Raw genomic sequence first — 19,546 nt, 5'->3', positions numbered from 1 at the left:
AATGCAGCCAAAGAAGTGGTATAACTTCAACCGCATGGCTGTGTGTGTGAGCGTGTGTGTGCGTGCGTGTGTGTATGCATGTTTGTTCTTGTATTTTTACAGCACATCTGCATATGTGTTGAGTGTACCTGTACGTGTGTGTGTGTGTGTGTGTGTGAGTTCCTGCATTTACAGTCAAAGAGCTTATGGTTCATATTGTTTTCAATACGCTGCATGGTACTGTAGGTAGATTCGTAACACTGAGAATGATGCTGGCTTTATGCCAAGTCACAGTCCTGTTGGGTAACAGATATTATAGAGACAGCAGTGTGAGTGTGTGTGTGTGTGTGTGTGTGTGTGTGTGTGTGTGTGTGTGTGTGTGTGTGTGTGTCCATGTCCTGTATGTATTTGTGAGTGTGAATGTGTGTTCACATCCATGTGTGTTTGTGTAAGTATTTGTGTGGCCAATGGACGACTGAAATACTCACGAGAACATTATTGTTAAGACTGCAAGGGAGCAGGGAAGACAGACAGGTGGGGTAAACGAGAACAAACAACGGGATAATCAAAGGCATAGAGGGTTAGAGTGGGGTACCAGGAAGTGGGTATACAGGATCTACAGAGGGATACAGACATTGGTAGTTTTTAGTGCAACAGAACAAAACCTGCTGGCAAATTGGGATGTGGTGGTGGAGCTTATATTCCGACAAGAGTTCGACTGGTAACTGGGGACGTTTGCTGGCCGGGAGTGGACAAGTCGGAGAGTCATTGTCGAATGTCTTAGGCTAGGTTTCGTCCCTCCCAGGCATCCGTCCCCACCACAGCGGCGAGGGAAGAAACAAAAGAAAACACCAAAAAAAACAAAAAACAAAAAAAATAGAGAGGGATCCGTATCAGTGACGCCAGCATGGGGGGAAGGAGGGCGGCGTTTGTATGTATACGCGCGGCAGTTTCCGATATAGGCTTGGCCCGAGTCACGCGACACTTTTTGCTTTCCGAAAGTCATTCTGTCGCCGTATCCTTCCCGCCAGCTGTGAGAAAAAACAAAACAAAAAAACACATCATATATCCATCCACAGGCGAATACTGCTGAGTCACACTTCACCGGTTGCCGAGGACGGCAACAATCCTTTGGCCTGACCCATCGGGCCAAAATGGCTTCCACTGGTGTTCCCAGTTTGCAAACTGTCTGCCCCCGCCCGCCCTCCCCCCACCACCACCACCACCTCCGTGATGGTGTTTCTTTAAAGTCCATCGACCGTGACACGCTCCTCCTCCTGCCTCCGCACGCACGTGCTCGGCGAGTCCTCATGATTTTAAAAAAAAAAGAAAAAGAAAGGGAATCCAGATTTACTGTTGGTCCCGTGTGGTGTGTGATTTAAAAAACGAATCCACAAAAAAAAGAAGAAAAAAAAAGTAAGAAAACAAATAAAAAAATAAAAAAAAGATAAAAAAGAAGCAGTCACCAATAGAAAGACCGCTGCGTCGTTATATAGATGATGTGTGGTCCATTTGACACACCTGCTGTGCACTGGGCTGAAGTCATGATTGGGTCCACGTTGGCAACTGGTGGTGCAGTGCAGTGCACACGTGCAGTTGTGTGTGTGTGTGTGTGTGTGTGTGTGTGTGTGTGCGCGCGCTGTAGACGGTGGGGCAGCTGCACTGAGATGAGTGGTGAGGTAGAATCCGTTGGTTTGAGGTGGGGCTCGAAACAACCGGGCAGCCAATGGCAAGGCTTGCAAAAGGGTTATAATTAAGTGCCTAATCCCCCCCAACCACCCACCCACACACACCCACCCCCCAGTAGGGTCCAATGGACAGGATGATGGACACCGATGAGATGACACACACACACGCACACACACGCGCGCACACACACACACACACACACACACACACACACACACACACACACACACACACACACACACACACACACACACACACACACACACACACACACACACACACACACACACACACACACACACACACACACACACACACACACACACACACACACAGGCGTGCAGCCCAATGGGGGACATGCCATTTAGAAGATGGATATCGAGATTCAACAAAACAAACTGAGGTAACATAACTAATGCATGCTCGTTCATGTGTGTGTATGTGTGTGTGTGTGTGTGTGTGCGCGTGTGTGTGGCACGTGTATGAGTGTGTGGCATGGGTTTGTGTAGATTTGTGTGCCTGCTTGTGCAGTACGATTGTATGTCCGTGTGTATGTCCGTGTGTGTGTGTGTGTGTGGTAACACACACGTGTGCACAGTCATGTCCATGAAAATGCAGGTGTGTCAATCATGTCTCTTCTTGTGAGGTAAATAAAAACAGGAGGTATGTGTTAAAGGAGAGGTATACTATATGTATTTCAGGTAGACACGTATATGTATTACGACTACTGTACGCTCGCCCACACAGCGAGACCCCCGGCGTCCCCTCGACGCCGAGGATATGAACGTCTATAGGCGCACAAGTTAAATTAACTCGCCGAGGATGTGACTGTGTATCCATGCACGTACAGTATAGTGTGTGTGTGTGTGTGGTAATAATAATACATGTGGAGGCAGAGGTATGTTATGTAGAGTGGTACGCATGGACGTACAGTAGGCCTACTACTGTACGCTGCTGTAGAGAGGTACATGGTAATATGAGGATTTAGAGCAGTGGTTCTCAGCCTTTTCATCAGGCCGTGTGACCCCCCCCCCCCCCCACCCCCCCCGACACACTTGGAATTATAGGAGTAGAGGCATTACGTTTAGTTTGACCCTAAAATTGCAAAAAAAAGGGGTAAAAAAGCCTCTTATATAATTTGACAATTCGGGCCGGTGCTTGACCAGTGATTATAGAAGTATAGTTTGTTGATTACTTTTTTTTCCATTTAGTGTCCCCCCCCCCCCCCCTATTTAAAATGTCTTATAAGCTACTTAAACTGTCACTTCATTGTCACCCCCCCGAAAAAAGGAACCCTGGGGGTCCCGGCGACCCTGGGGTTGAGAACCAGTGCCTTGTAGAGGTACGTATGGACGAACAACGCTGCAGAGTGGTACATGGTATATAGGTGAGGATGCACATGTACTGTTACAGTCTATGGACGAACAATGTTGTAGAGAGGTACATGGTTGGTGAGGATTTCTTTCAGAGGCGGTTATTAGAACTACTAGCGCCATTTAGAACGATGTCCCATGGATGGATATAATATAACATGATTATGATATTACACGTTTTTACAATGAGGTACGAGTGGTAGGCTGGCATGCATCCGTGCATGGATTCATGGGATGGCAGTGTGTGTGTGTGTGTGTATTCCGTGCATTCGCTTGCTTGCGTAACGTCCTTTTACTATTGCCTATGTGTAATTTGCACGTCTCTGTGTGTATGTATGTACATTGTACAATATATATATATATACATATATATATACATATATATATGTGCAATGTGTGTTTTGTGGGTATGCTCAGTGAGCAGTGAGGTCTGAATGCATTGTGGGAAGGAGGTAGGCTGACAGAGACTCACACACAGGGCCTCAGCGGGGCTGACGGGAGACTGGGGCTGCACACCTGAAGACAACGAGGCTCCGCTGAGGGGGGGTGGAGCGTGGGGGTGGGGTAGTTGACAACATCCCACGGGAAACACACACAACAAGCGGAGAGAAAAAACAGCTGACATGCGTTTTGTTGAGACTGCCTCGCTCCGCTGTGTGAGAGAAGGATGAGCCCAGTTTCACGTGCACCGCTCTTCTTGACTGACTCGCACGCACGGCTCCCGATGAGGTTCACTTTGTGGAGTCGCCAGAGCAGTCGCCGCCGGTGTGAATTAGTTTAGTGTGTGTGTGTGTGTGTGTGTTTGCATATACTGTAGTTGTCAGCCAGAGAGGTTGTTGTTCGTGTGGATTAAGTTTGTGTCTATGTTTGCATATACTAATATGATCCTGATCAGAGTGGGGAGGGCTGGATATGTGATTGTCTATGAATCTTGAGTGAGTGATTTGGTGAGTGTGTGTGTGTGTGTGTGTGTGTGTGTGTGTGTGTGTGTGTGTGTGTGTGTGTGTGTGTGTGCGCGCATGCGCACGTGCGTGCGTGCGTCTTACAATGCCACCGTCCACCACTGCAGAGCTGGGAGCAAATATGTCAAAAATCATGAAGATTGTGCACTTAACGACAAGTTTGTAGCTTTTTGCCATCTTGGATTTGGCAATGCATCATTCATTAACTGACTATGATGATTCAGTTGCATTCCTTGAGCCCTAAAACGAGCCCTAGACAGTAGACACCAAACCTCTCTAGGTTGAATTGCAATCGAGATATAGCAATGTTAAGCTCCTGGCGGCCGTCATGGATGCCGTCTTGACAATGACGCTGTTCTAGATTTTCCTTCTTTTTTTGTATGCTATTTTTTTTAGCATGACCAACAGTAATATAATCCATTGAAAAACATTTTGTACTAGGCATATAACGATTCACTCAACTCACAATACGATTCGAGTCACGATATTAGGTTCACGGTGCGCTTTTTCATTTGTCAAATTTCTCTTACACAAATCCAGTATTGTCTTCTTTGTCTTTTTTTGCACGATCTTCATGAATTCACTCCCAGCTAATTGACACCCTGTCTTTGGGTGCTGACTGCATGTGTTATGTGGTGTAGCATAAGTGAAGACCCCAAACAGACACACACACACACTATAATCCGCCACACACACACATCTCTCCCCTGCAGTGTTCTCCCCCGAAAGACAGGGGGCGACTCACCGAAGGCTCGCAGAGACGAACCAATAAAGTGTATTGGTTAGACCATGAAAGAAAATAAGAGAGCTGAGTTGTGTTTCTCTGACGTTGTTCATTTAGTTTGGTTTGTGTCAGTGTGTGAGGGGTTATTAGAGGTGTGTGAGGGGTTATTAGAGGGGTTGGGGGGTGGAGAGTCACGTCTGACCAAAAAATAAAGACAAAAAAATAAAACAACAACTAATGTTTATAGGGTGCATCTTGTCCATCCCACACACTCTTCTTCCTCTTCCCGCAGCCCCCTTAACATTCTGCCCCCTCGTGGAGGGGCTCGAGTTTGTTTTCCAGGGGTCTTTTATCATTTCACAGAAGAGGAAGAAGTAGTAGCAGTAGAAGAAGAAGAAGAAGGCGTGTGGGGAGAGGCAGCGAGATCGGAACATTGTCGGTCTCGCGGGATGTCTCGTGACATCCCGCGAGATCGTCGGTCGGAGATACGATTTCGCCCCTCCTCCTGGGGGGTGGGGGGGTGGCGTCACACTTCCTGGTCCTCGAAGACCTCGAGGAAGAGCGGCGGGAAGAGTTCGTTGGGACACTCCACCTTCATGTGCAGGAAGCGGCTGGCGTGGCAGGCGCCGATCATGCGCAGGTCCGTCACCTTCATGAGCAGCTTGGGCCAGAAGTGGGGAATGTTGTGCTTGCGGCTGTTGATGTAGTGCTCGAACGCCAGCAGGAAGGTCTCCTGGACCTGCTCGATCTTCTCCACGCTGGTGAGCCCCGAGCGATCTGCCACGGGGAGAGGATGATTAAACGTGATGATTGAACGTCACACTAATGCATAATGGTTGAATTGTCTTTTTGCCATTGAAACATTAGAACATGGGTGGAAAAAAACATTTCTGTTTGCCTTTTAGCCTCCGTAAACAAACATTGTACAGGGCGTATTTGACATAAATAACACATGTACAAAGTATTTTACTGATATATTATGCAAAGAATTGACAGGTACTACCAATAATCAAATTATTGCACTTGCAGTTATCAAATTAGTGCAGAAATGAAAGCTAGGACTAACCAGTGCCAAGTATTCTCAACCTCGGTTTTCGTATGGGCTAATAATAATAATAATATTAAAATGGCTAATTTCTTACGATCAAATACATTTTTGTAGTTTGTGTTAACTGTTGTACACCTACAACAAATAGTGCATGATACATGCGTTCCCCATCTACTGTTACTGTATAGTCAATAGCATGATTTAACCACTCAAAGATTTCTTCAAATGGAGGAGGAATGCCAACATTTTTTCACTGACCCTACGCCTCCCTTTATCAAACCTGTTACTATAGCAACCACTTCCAAGCAACAGCACCTCAGAGTTAATTCAATACTGATAGTGTAGAAATGGACCCAAAATGTCAGTGTTTGTCCAACATACAGAGGAGTGTGGCATTATGGGGCTCCAGGGAGAGGCCACAGCCGTATTACACAGAGATTACAGCAGTTTAACCTCATTCAGGTGCTTAATGTGAATGGGTAACGGTTCAAATATATGGGTTTGAACTGGTCTGGTTTTGAAACCAATGAGAATTAAGTATGACAACCAATAAATAATAAACCAACCAATAAATAAGTTATGATGATAATTATTTTGAAATAATAATTTGTGATAATAAATATTTGTATGCATCTCAGATGAAACAAAGTGGACCCTTATGGGTCCATTTTGTTTCATTTTACGCTCTCAAGAGTATCTCAAGTATTGTTAAACATCTGCATTACGTATTTTACCAGAAGTTTACACAATTAGATAATGTAGAAGAATTGCTATAACAACAAAATATTGGGTCTGAGCGGTTACATCTCATCAAATGGTGGTCTGTGGCTCAAAAGCCGAATAAATAATGGACCTTTTATATGAAAAGGGTTGAAAACCACTGTACTAGAGTAATGTTAAACTCACATAGACACACAGAAAAAAAGTAAAAAAAATCACGGCACCCCGTGAGCTAGTCGGGGCGCCCGCCTCCCTCCTCCTCCTCCTCACCTGAGCTCATGAGGAGCACGGCCTGCATCAGCGCCACCTCCGAGTCGTCCAGGTTGAACTGCGCCAGGCTCTTGCCCAAGTCGAAGATGGCGTCCGACACCACACCCAGGCCGCCGTTCTTCAGCTGCTCTCGCTTCACCGCCATCTCGCCGCTCAGCGTCAGCGTCTCGCTTTCGGGGTCGTATCGCACGGCGGCACGCAGCGACATGATCTCCATGCAGCAGCCCTTCAGCAGGATGATCTGGTCCTCGCACGGCAGCTGTGGAACACACGCCAAACACACGTTAGCCGCATTAGCCGCGTTAGCCGCATTAGCTGCGTTAGCCTCGTTAGCAGCGACATGATCTCCATGCAGCAGCCCTTCAGCAGGATGATCTGGTCCTCGCACGGCAGCTGTGCAACACACGTCAAACACGCGTTAGCCGTGTTAGCCGCATTAGCTGCGTTAGCCTCGTTAGCAGCATGATCTCCAAGCAGCAGCCCTACAACAGGGAATCAAGAGGGATCAGTTGATGCGTATGGGTGAAATCAGCCCGCAACAGCTTCTGCCAGAAATATGGGGAGGGAAGCCATCTGATTTCACCTCCGACTTTGATTTTGTCAACAAAGACAATATTTTGGCAGGCCTTGATAGCGTCGCAATGGCTGATTTTAGACTTGGTTGCATGCTGAAAATAGCAGATCTACAAGCTCACGAGGCGTTGCAGTGTGATGCGTTGTGAGCTTGTAGATCTACTGTAGGTCTGCTAGTTTCACACTCGAGCCTAACCAAAGAAAAAATGACTTGTCTTTTTTGTTCTACTGGACCTCTTCTCCACTAGTGCCTGCCTAACATTTTAGTCTAGTTTTCATTTGTTGACGAAAACATCAATGCATTTACGTCTTGGTCTTAGTCACCATAGCTTAGTTTTTATTTTGTGTGATAAAAGGTAGTCGACGGACATTTTTCGTCGTGGTTTTAGTCCACAAAATGTGCACTGCAGCGTGCCCAAACAATGTGGCTCTGATCAGTCCAATGGTTTGTGAGATCACCTCTGGACAGACAGAAATGTGGGTTAGTTATACTTACGCACCAAAAAGAACAGATCTACAAGTTCACAATGCGTGTGTGTGTGTGTGTGTGTGTGTGTGTGTGTGTGTGTGTGTGTGTGTGTGCGCATTAACACCCATGCATGTAGCACGGCTTGTGTCAACAAGTGTGATGTGATGGCTGCCAGCAGCAGCACCTGCTGTGTTGTAAGCCTTTCCCTCGCCACACTGTTGAGAAACACCAGCAGGACTGCAATTTCCTTCACAGTGGCAATTCATCATGGACAGTAATGTGACGCTGTATTCGTATTCATAAGTGTTGGTCAGATGCCATTCTCTTGTTGTCTTTGTGGATAAATAAGGCCATGGTGGGTATGTGACAAACAAATTATCGCCTGGCAAATGGCTTAGCTGTTGTTGTTCATTATGGGAACCCAGGCAGGGTGGCAGGCACCCTGCCGGCCCGGGAGAGATCATAGGAAGAGAGAACAAAAAAGATGAGGAGAAAGAATGAGACAGAAAGCCTTTCTATCTCACTCTTTCTCCCTATCTGTTTGGAAGTGATTATCATCGCATATCAAGATAAGAGAGAGACGTAGAGATCCAAACAGTCTTGATTTTGACAGCAAATGTTGATTTAGTTTTAGTCATAGTCTTTTGAATACGTTTTAGTCATATTTTATTAATCTGAAATGTTTTACATTTAGGTCTATATCTTGCGCCACACCTTACCCCTTATTCCTAAACTCATGTCATTTTTTTTTTTACTATTTCACAAACCTTGGTGGAGTTGTAATGGCAGACTTTACACTTGGTTGGAAGCTGAAAATAGCCGATCTACAAGCATGACGAAGTAAACACTAGATAGAAAAAGAGCTGGACGTTTTGTGTAATTGACAGCTGACAAGAAGCAGCTTGTACAAAAAACTAAACTCTAAACAAAACCCATCCTAGCTTGACGAAGCATCAAATCAACGGATCTCATTTTGGGTTAACAAGCCTCATTAAACAGATGATGAGACACATTGGAAAAGATGTGGAAGTAATTGCGGAGCCCACATCTATTCACGGGCCAATCAATTTTAAAGTGATTACTACGTATGACAATGTCCTATCAACTAATACAGATCAGAACGGCCGAGGGAGGATCAAAACCAATGGAGTCCATCTCTCTCTGTCTCGCGGAGTCGCGTGTGGCTTTTTGCACCAGCAAATGTCTATTCGGATGAGTTTTCAATCAAAAATGTCAGCGGTACCGTGCAGAGATGATACTCAATGAGTTAATTGAATATTGCCTCTGATGGCACCATGTTTCAATCAATATCCCCTTTTCGTTTGATTTTCATTCCTTTCGTGTTAAAAGATGTAAAATCAAGGTGTAAACTTTTCAATGCTTTTATTGTGACGTGCTTAAAATACAGCTTTTGCAACTTTGTGAGCATTGAAGAAGGTCTTGCACTGTGCCATTCATTCTTGATATAATAACAGCGGGCACAGCTCTGCTGCCTGGAAATCTTGTCAAAATGACCGATTTTCTCAAGTATGCAAAAAGGTGCTCGAGTACCGGAAGCAATTCAATGTTCACTTTATCCACATTGTGATACGTTAGGAATGCATTCACCACCGCCAGGGTTAGGTATTCATATGTGCTTGTCTTCATAATATGACATATGAAGAGTCTTCATGCAGTATGAGACGCGAGCACGCACGCATACGCGCGCACACGCACACGCACACACACACACACACACACACACACACACACACACACACACACACACACACAGCCCACCTCTGAGAACATGGGCAGCTTTTTGGCGAAGTCGACGACACGGGTGATGGCGGGGGTGATGATCTTGGTGAACTCGCTGAAGGCCTCGAGGTCCACCTTGTCCCCGTCCGGCGTGGGCACCATGGGTCCCTGACCGATGTCCTCGGGCTGATGGAAGCAATGCACACAAGAGTCTTCATATGAGACACAGCGCGCACACGCGCACACGCACACGCACACGCACACACACGCACACGCACACACACACACACACACACACACGCATGTCTGACAAAGAACTCCATATATGGGCATAAAAGAGACACATATGTACTGTACATAATAACTGGGTGGGGCATGCATTTCCAACTTGCATCGTTCCAAGTAGGTCATTGCCCAACGGGCACCACTCTTGTATTTTTTTAAACATTCTGAAACAAGCCCAAATTGATTAAATCAATTAATTACCAGCTGCATTATTATTATCTGCGGGGGTCCGCTATAACTGCCTAATTATTTTCAGCGCAGTAGTTTAGGTAGGAACCAAAATTCTCAAAGGCGGAACTATTATATTCTGAGTCGTTCGTTTCTGCCCGGACATATTTGCGGTGTGCAGATACAGTACATCAGCCAATGAGAAAACCAGCTGGACTACAGGGCTAGAGGACCACTGGACTAGCTTGCACATCGATTATAGACCATAGGCTTGGTAAAAAGGGCTATAATGGTCGGGTGGCCCCAGCATTGTGTGCAGGCCGATATGATTATTATTAATTAATAGAAAGCTCAAAAACACGTTAAATACGTTATTGGCCGTCTTTGAGTTCAATAAAAAGAAGTTAAAAGCGTTCCTGGTAGTGCATGAGTTAAGAACCAAATGGACCGTTACCAGTCTGTAACTCTGAGAGTGTGCAAAAACATTTGCACACTCTCTTCGTTATGGGGATCCACGGCCTAATGCATAACAAACTGGGGGTCCTTGACGTTAAAAGTTTCGAGCACCACTGACATTTCCATAGTTGGTATAGTTTTCACTTTTGTACATTTTCAACAACAATCGCCCTCAAAAGAGAAAGGAGAAAAAAAAAATCTGCAGTATTTTCTACTGACTCCATCCCTCTCTGTGCCCACGTGCTGTGGTTGCCTGGCAACTGACACTTGCACGTGCACAGGGCTGCAGTCTCCAAAGAACGGAAGGGCAGAGGGTGGGGTTAGGGTGTTCTAAATTTGTTTTTTTAGAACAGAATGTTTAACCACTTTAACCCTATCTCGACGTAGTTAGTAAAAAACCACCCGAGTTGGCTCTGTACTTGGAACGCTTCCCCCCTCTACACCAAATGGCTTCGCCAAAACTAGACGATTGACAAGCTCACAGCTTGTAGATCGGCTATCCCCCCCCGAGAAGATGGATGCTGGTGTTAAAGTGGTTAAACAGATTTCATTGATTTTCTTTAAAAAAATAAGTTCTAATCACTGTACAATCTCTCAAATACAAAAGTGCATTGTGTTAGAACAAAGGCTTTAAATCCTCTTAAACAATCATCAAGAATTTTAAATTAATTATATCAAATGTTTCATTACAAAATGAGTATTTAAATTGTGTAACTTGAAACCGTGATCGACAAAAATGGTGAAGCTTTTGCAGACTGGCTCTAAATAAAACATTTACTTATGATTATCATAAATATATATTTTCCTTCCCCGCAATGAACGTTGGAAATAAGCTGAATTAGATGCGGTCTTTTGGGGAGTATGAGACAAAACCATGGGAGCTCATGTTCCAAATTTCTGTTCCCAACATGTTGGCTGCGACTCAAGCATCCGTTAAAGGGCCACTTCACCCCTTTTGCAACCAGATCTTATTTTAATGATGTTTGGGAGACAATAAACACTTTCCTGGGGTTTTTATGTGGGTAATATGTGTTTTTAGATATTTTAGTATTTCAAAGTGTAGATGATGTCATGGACACTGGTCTCACTTACTTCCTGGACTACAATTCCCATAATGCTTTGGTGCACTGCTCCTCCTTGTGGATAGGGGGAGGGCTGTCTTAGACTGAGACAACCATAGAGACTGAGACAACCATAGAGTATTAAAAGGATAGAGACCGATAGCCCCGCCCCCCGCTATTAATTTCAGTGGAAGTTGCTCAGTGGCGTTTTGAAGCACCCGGAGGAACAGTCTACATCCGCATTTTTTCGATTTGGACACGGAAATTTGGTGTCCAAAAAGCGGAAGTGCAAACGAGCGTTCAATGTTAAACCCCAGCTGCACGGGGTTTCCTCGTCATAACTCTTGCCACTAGGGTCGAGCGCCTCAACGTTGGAGAGCCTCACTGGGGGCTTGGAGACAACATGTAGTCCAGGAAGTAAGTGAGCCCAGTGTCTGGAAATACTACAATGTCTAAAAACACATATTACCCACATAGAAACCCCAGGAAAGTATTTCTTGTCTCCCAAACATCATTAAAATGAGATCTGGTTGCAAAAGGGGTGACGGGTCCCTTTAAGGCTGTTCATAGCCACACATGCCACTCTGTGTGAGGCGACGGGGAAGAACAGGTTGGCGCTTTAACAAAGTACCAAGTGAATGCTGAAGGACACGGCGGAATGGAAAGGGGGCATTCAGCCCTTTCTTTTGAAGTAAGCAATCTACAGAGAAAGAACCAGGGAGAGAGAGAGAGAGAGAGGGGGGGGGACTTCAAGGTCTTGCTTTCACCGAGTTGAACTGAGAGGAAAGGTTGTTTATTATGTACGTGTGCACATGGGTGGTGTGAGACGCTCTTGGAGCCATGGTAACCTGGATAAGTTAAGATGAGATAAGTTAAACACTGTGTTGATCCCCGAGGGACATTCAGGTGTCATAGCAGCAACAGCAGTGACAATGAAACGCAGGAGCGGTACAGGTAAGAGAGAACTTGTTTCACATGTTCTGATCAGGGCGTCTTTGAAAAAGAGAGCTTGCTCTCAATGGTCATCTCTGGATAAATTAAGGCCAATCAATCGATAAAGCTATCGATGCATTCCAGTGCAGGAGCAAAAGTCAGTGACACACAGTGTTAACGTTCTCAAACGGGGGTCAAGCTTGGTTGTGGTGGCCTGATGGCTCCTGGCACAAGGAACTGTCTGAGTCACTTTGCGGTGTGCTGAGGAGGGATGAGTCTGTGTCTGGGCCTGAATGTGCTCTGCATCTTCAATAGCTCATCACAGAGGGGATGGGAGGGGATATCCAGCGTCCTCCTCCTCCTCCTCTGCTATACTGTAGCCTTCTATAGGCAGGGGATATTAAAAGTAAAACAATTCGAGAACAATTCCTTAGCCAATACATTTCTTCAGCAGTGTGTTTGTAAAAGTGTCTAATCATCTCAAATACTGAAATTCAGTTTCCCCTAGGGGAATCTGTGACAGCTTTAAGTAGCATGTGAGGGGTAAAACTAGGGTTTTTTCATGATTCTGAATCCATTGCGAGCATTTGTTTTACATGAAAAGCAGCCCTTAATTGGGCAAAAAACGGCCATTGTCACTTTTCCAGGTCTTCACAATTGTGACGACTATGGACGTTTTTAGTCCAAGGGGTGGTTTTCGTGCAAAACAAACGCTTCAGAATGAACTAACTAACTGAATTTCAGTCTTTTGAGATGTGTTACTACTAGAGACCTTTACAAAACCATTGGTGAACACATTTATTGGCAAGGAACTTATTCTCAGATTCTCTGAGAATATTCCTTGACCATTCCTGCCCAGCTTGTTTATTTTGTTGGCCGGTCGAGTGTTTGTTCAACTGTACTGTACTGTACTGTACTGTACTGTACTGTACTGTACTGTACTGTACTGTACTGTACTGTACTGTACTGTACTGTACTGTACTGTTAGCCCACCTTGGTCTCTCTGATGTTGAGCTAGAGGTTGACTGTTCACTCCATGCTACAAATCTCTACCACCAGGGCTCTCTACTCCTCAATGTCATGCACTGACAATGGCGGAGTCATTGGAGAACTGCTGTACTGTAGGTGGCACATACTAGTGTTGAAGTGGAAGTCGCCCCCACCCGACGCACGCACACACACACACACACACACACACACACACGCACACACCTGTAGTCTGTAGCCTACCCTCTATAGTCTAGTCTGTCCTTGTAACTGGTCTTTTTCTTTTTTCCAGCCCCAACCCCCTTCTTCAGTCATTTCAGGAACAACATCAGCCCCCCTCGGTGTCCGCTGCCATGAAAGCCATCTTCTTCCTGAGCAACATGGCTTCAATGTCCGCATTGATCTATTATAGGGCATGTTGCTGGGGGGCAGTGGCAGCTGTACTGTATGTCTCATTAACATTGGACACACAGCAGGTCCAGCCAGCAGGGCCTTATTCGCTCTCCATTATAGATCACATAGTGGGTGAAGTTCATCAGGGTTTTGTAGATTTTAGGTTAAAATCTTCATCGATCATGACCACTCGCATGCGTCGTCGCCACAGCACTTCGGCGAGACATAAAACAATAACATCAATAGCCTGTGAATCATTCTCGAGGCACATTGTTTCGGCCCCAAAGCCACAGCCAACATGGCCCAGTCCGTTACAGTTACAGTTGAGGCCATCGATATTGGGCCTCATGCGCCAACCGTTCTTAAGAAGTTCTTAAGAGGAAATTTGTTCTTAGACCCACTTAGGAAGTTTTTAAGAAGGTTTTGGGATCCCTCAATCTTTTCTTAGCTGTGATTTGTTCGTAGGTAAGAACAGAATCTACGAACACTGTGGAGCACTCTTAGGGTGCCTTTTTCGTTCTTAAGTGCAATCTGAAAACATAAAGGAAAAACAGCGCCATCTGCATGATGCTCAAAGTTTGGTCTGAGGACCTCAAGGGGTCCTTGAGGAAGTTCCAGGCAGTCCACAGCAAAATATGGAACATTTTACCACTTTAATCCCATTTTATACCTTGAAAATAGCCAATCCACAAGCTCACAAACGCGTCCCATTACTGCCCATTTTGAGCTTGTAGATCAGCTACATTTTGATAAATCTTCAAAACATTTCCCTATCAGAAAATATTTTCATATGGGGGTCTGCAGAATGCATGTCAATTTGGGGGTCCTTGACATGAAAATGTTTGAGAACCACTGGTTTAGAGTTCACAACCCAACCCAACACAAACAAACGCACCATACCCACCACATAACCCCCACCCCATGCACCCGCCATCACCCCCCCCCCCCCCCAAGTTGACTATTGTGAGATAAATAATAAAATACATTCATGAATATTGAACAATATTGAAATATTGAAATATTGAAAATTTCTGTTCACTTCAGTACCTCCACAGTATTATTGATTTTTTAATGTTTGGAGTCTGGTGTTCCACCATATTTAGACTTTAGTTTAGGTATTCTTGACTTCACTCAACTTTATTTCTATGTGTGAGGTCCTGTGATTTCTGTGTGCTGCAATCACACACAGGTGTGACTGCAGGCAAGGCCATGGAGTCACGCAAAACCACACCCACCTGGGTGAACACAGGTAGGAAAGTGAATTCCCAATGCCTTATATGGGATTGGTGGGGCGGTTCCCTATGGTAATTAGGATGCTAATTAGGATATGTGGGGCGTCTACCTATGATCATTTGAATGAACTGGCACACCCCTTCAAGTTACGAGGATTTGGATTCATCATCATAAGAACATGCTTACGAACAATTCTGCCTACTTAAGAACGTTTCATGAATCTGACTGGACTTCTCTTAGGAATTCACTTAGGAAGAAATGTAAGAGGAAAAGTTAGGAACTTATTGGCGCATGAGGCCCATTGTCCTTTTCTTTTTGCTGAGGTTTGCGTGATCTGCGCAAAAGGACAGTTAACCCATTTTGGGCGGGAACCCCTTTTGGTGTTTTAAACATTATGTTATAATTTAGCTATTGAAAAATAGCAGATCTACAAGCTCATAGCGCGCCACCGAGTGGCGCGCTACAAGCTTTATTTTTGAAAAATAGGATTTTTTTAACTTTTATAATTTTATATCCGCCATCTGGAGTGAACAAGTCCTCTGCCTTTCTTCGTAGGGTTGTGTTTATCGCCGTGGGTTCACACCACAATGAAGCAGTCTGGTTCAAATAAACAGTCTGGTGTGTTCCCATTCAGCCATGTCTGCGTAAACCACAACACACTGGACTCCAGGCACTCACGTTGGTCTTTCACCAGGGATGATAAATCATCCGTCTCGTTGGCCAGCCATCTCACATTCCCCATGACAACAAGAGGGCAGGTAGGGTTTGAATCACTGCGCCATTACATAATCAATCCCAATCATAAACCCCATTATCCATCAATTACAAACCCATGGTCTAATTCAATTATTACACTGACGAGAAACAAACCACCAAAAGTGAAATCTTTTGGATTGTGTGTTTTGGGCCCAAACAAACAACTACTGTATGTCCTGGAAGTGCACATGTTGTATTCTCAAAACATTTCGTTATTTATGGATTTTTTTTTTTTTCATTTCCATTTTCTCTTTTTATTCTTTTTTATTCGGAGGAAGTAATTTGTGAGTGGTACAAAGACTTTTCCTTAAACGTATCCATAAACTTTCAACTTAATTTCCAATGTTTGTGTTTCCAATGTTTGTGTTGGGCCAAATGCTCAAAGCTGTCCATTCATTGTCAATGGCATTTAATGTTTGTGTTGGGACAATGTGTACTTTACACAAACAGGTAACCAGGTTTTAATGTGTGTGTCTCTCTGTGTGTCTCTATGTGCAGGGCGTTGCTGAAAATGAGCACTTACCCTGGGTATATAAAGGATAAAAAAATAAAATAAAATACAACTCAAAGCTGGACATAGGAGGGGCTAGTGCCCCTCAAAAATACGTGGTGTCACCCTGGATGTACCCAGGCAGGTTATATAACATGAACTTCATTTGTCACAGACATTCTATTCTAGTCTACTTCTGTACACATGATTTGGTTTAATTAATAATGTTTGAGCCGAACTCTTCCAAAAATAACTTTCCAGCAGGGGACATTTTCAGAAAGGACACAATTATTTTCTCAGAGGATGTGTGTGCGTTATTATTTGTGTGCCGAAGGGGCCAGCCTTCATTACTTAAAAGTAATGAGTTGTGTTATTACATTTCTGAAGGAACAATGTCGGATTTAGCTCAGTGCGTGCGTGCGTGCGTGCGTGCGTGCGTGCGTGCGTGCGTGCGTGCGTGCGTGCGTGCGTGAGCGACACATCGTGATCGCTGGGGGAGAGATGAATCCGGAGGGGCGTTGAAGATAAAATGTCGACCAATCTCCATAGCTACTTACAAGACAACCAGACTATGTGAAGACTTAAAAAGGTTGAGCGTTAGCCAACACAGACAAAAAGAACGCTAAGACAAGGGGCAGCAAAACAGTCCAACAGAGAGTGTGACTCCTTACGAGTAAACGTCCAAGTGCCACAGAGTCCATGGCACGTTATTTTGGCAAAGGACACGATGCCTCTGAATACAGTGAGCAGAGAAGACCAAAGATACCAGATTCCATCACAGAATTATTTTCTCTACGTCGCCATTCCACAAACGGAGGAAAACGGTGTAGTCAGAAGTCAGAACTGAGTCAAGTGGATTACTACACGACTTGTGAGTATTACACGTTCAACAATGCAGGGTAACGAGGGGTACCATCCATCTACAACCGCTTATCCGGAGTCGGATCGCGGGGGCAACAGTTCCAGCAGACTTCCCCCTCCAGGGCAACATTAGTAACTTCAGTAGAGTAGAATGTTTTAAAATGTTTTAAGGAGCGCAGAGATTCACAGTAGTCTGTAACCAGGTGGGATACAGTACTGTAAGAGTGGGCACTATAGGTTTAAATAAAACCATTGTTGGAATGCACATACAGTACATACAGTATGCTATTCATTGTCTGGGAATATACGTAGGCACTAGGCAGTGGACCTAAAGCAAAAGACATTCAAACTATATACTGCAATTATCGTGAGTCATATCGTGGTATTCGTCAATGGTATCGAATATCGCATGCTTTCCTAATATGGTGCAGCCTCACACACACCATGCCTCCCTTGCCTCTTTCTGCCTCCCTGCCTCTCTCTCTCTCTCTCTCTCTCTCTCTGTCTTATCAAAAATATTACATGCTCTTTCCATCGTCAACAAATTAGGTTTCTGCTTCCAGTATTCAGCCGTGGGCGTTGGTGTGATCATTAATTAGCTGAAACAATAGTAACACATTATGTTGCACATCGTCTCTCACAAAGCAACATGTCCTTGTTGCATGGCAGTGGGAGGCCTGTGTGTATTCCAGATACTGTAGACATATTTGACTGTGTCTGTACTGTAGTTCCTTCCTGTCTTGTGGAACATGCATGTGTTGTTCTCTCACCAGTGGTGCAAAACGGACACATTATTTTTTTGTAAGTAAAAGTATCAATACTGCAACATTTAAAAACGTATTGGCTTCAAAATGTACTTAAAGTACCAAAGTACTCATTGTGCAGAATGTCCCATTTAAAGGTTCAAATGCATACAAAATCTTTTGAAGCTAGCCGATCTACAAGCTCACAATGCGTCGCATCGCAACGCATTGTGAGCTTGTAGATCGGCTATTTTCAAATGACCGAAATATATATACGGCTGAAGTGATTAATATATGTTTTGTAATAATAATCCAAATCTACAAAGGAACTAGTAACTAAAGTTTTCAAATCAATGCAGCGGAGCAAAAGTACAATATTTTCCTCCGAGATGTAGTGGAGTAGAAGTAAAAAAAATACTGAAAATTGGAAATACTCCAGTGAAGTACCTCAAAATTGTACTTAACTCATTTATTGCGGCTAGCTGTTAGCATAAATGAAGTTAACCTGTGCCACCATCAGCGTTCACTTTAAGAGAAGGAGTTTCCACCCCCCGCCAGCCCCATACACACACACACACACACTGTAAACATTTGCTGTCATTAGCATTAGCGCACACTGTTTACCTCTCGCCAGAAACATGTACATGTCGGGAGCGACATGGTACAAAGTGACAAATGACATCTGAACTTTGGATGGCAGAAGATCCACCAAGGACAGCTCTCCTGGATTCTGACTTATGGAGGTTTGAAAATCCTCCTTTGAACTGCGGTAAACGGGGATCAGATGTAACGTCCCATAGTTGGTGGTGACGGAGGCGTTGCATAGCAACCGGATCTATGTTAAAAGCTGCCGTGGGGCTCAACCATTATATACACCGAGTATAGCAAATAACGTCCCCTAGCTGGGGGGTACGTATATATATATATATATATATATATGGACATGGGAAAGAAAGTACAGTACTTAAGTAAACAAGGCCGGGCACTGCACTCCCTGTGGTGGTGTGGAACGCGTGTGGCGAACGGTTCTAGAGTTATACGTGGATTACAGACGTGGTATACAGAGACGTGGTGCATTCATAGATAGATTAGTTTAGATTAGATTAGTTCCTTTCCAACACTGACTGGGCTGTTGGCTCACCAGGAACTTGCGTTTCTGCTTCCAGTGGGAGCCCTGGGCGTTGGTGTGGCGGTGGGCCTCCGTCACCATCCTGATGAGCTCCCACTCGTCGCCGCTGGGCTCCGGCCTCGTCTGCAGCGTCTTCACCATCTCCTCCTTTTTCCGCTTCTCCCGGTTCTCCTCGATCAGACGGCGCTTCGCCACCCGCTTGGAATCGTCCAGGACCACTGTGGGGCATTTATTTGGGGAGGGAGGGAGGTTGGGTTTTGGACAGAAGACTGATCTCAGTACATTTAACGACAACAACAAAGGCCTCGGTTTGCTAGTTTGACCCCGAGCATAATGCCAAGAACACCTGCAATATACAGGTGTTGTATGTTACCGAGTTTGGATGATTGAAAATGTTATTTATTTTGTATTTATTTTTATAAAGTATATTTATTGGTTTTAACAAAAGTAAGGACAATAAACACAGACATTACTTGAAAATGTTATTAATAGTTTGTAGAATGG

The 19,546-nt window shown here is 44.6% G+C and overlaps 1 protein-coding gene across 3 annotated transcripts in view; it reads right to left on the bottom strand.

Annotated features, from left to right (window-relative positions):
• Nucleotides 1-5,253: 5,253 nt before the first annotated feature.
• The window catches only part of LOC306936714 (thyroid hormone receptor alpha), a gene marked incomplete at both ends in the record, with an annotated part of 51,912 nt that continues 37,619 nt past the window's right edge, over nucleotides 5,254-19,546 (bottom strand). For all 3 annotated transcript variants that reach the window (XM_079520325.1, XM_079520324.1, XM_079520326.1), the window contains 4 exons: nucleotides 5,254-5,504; nucleotides 6,766-7,024; nucleotides 9,587-9,733; nucleotides 19,055-19,260. In XM_079520325.1, the coding sequence (XP_079376451.1) occupies nucleotides 5,254-5,504; nucleotides 6,766-7,024; nucleotides 9,587-9,733; nucleotides 19,055-19,260 (863 nt within the window). The remainder of the gene's footprint in view (nucleotides 5,505-6,765; nucleotides 7,025-9,586; nucleotides 9,734-19,054; nucleotides 19,261-19,546) is intronic.

The sequence above is a fragment of the Electrona antarctica genome, assembly GCF_951216825.1.
Source record: "Electrona antarctica genome assembly, chromosome: 14".
Classification (NCBI taxonomy): Eukaryota; Metazoa; Chordata; class Actinopteri; order Myctophiformes; family Myctophidae; genus Electrona; species Electrona antarctica.
Note: the sequence above shows the minus strand (reverse complement) of the source record. Positions and strands in the feature narration are given on the sequence as shown.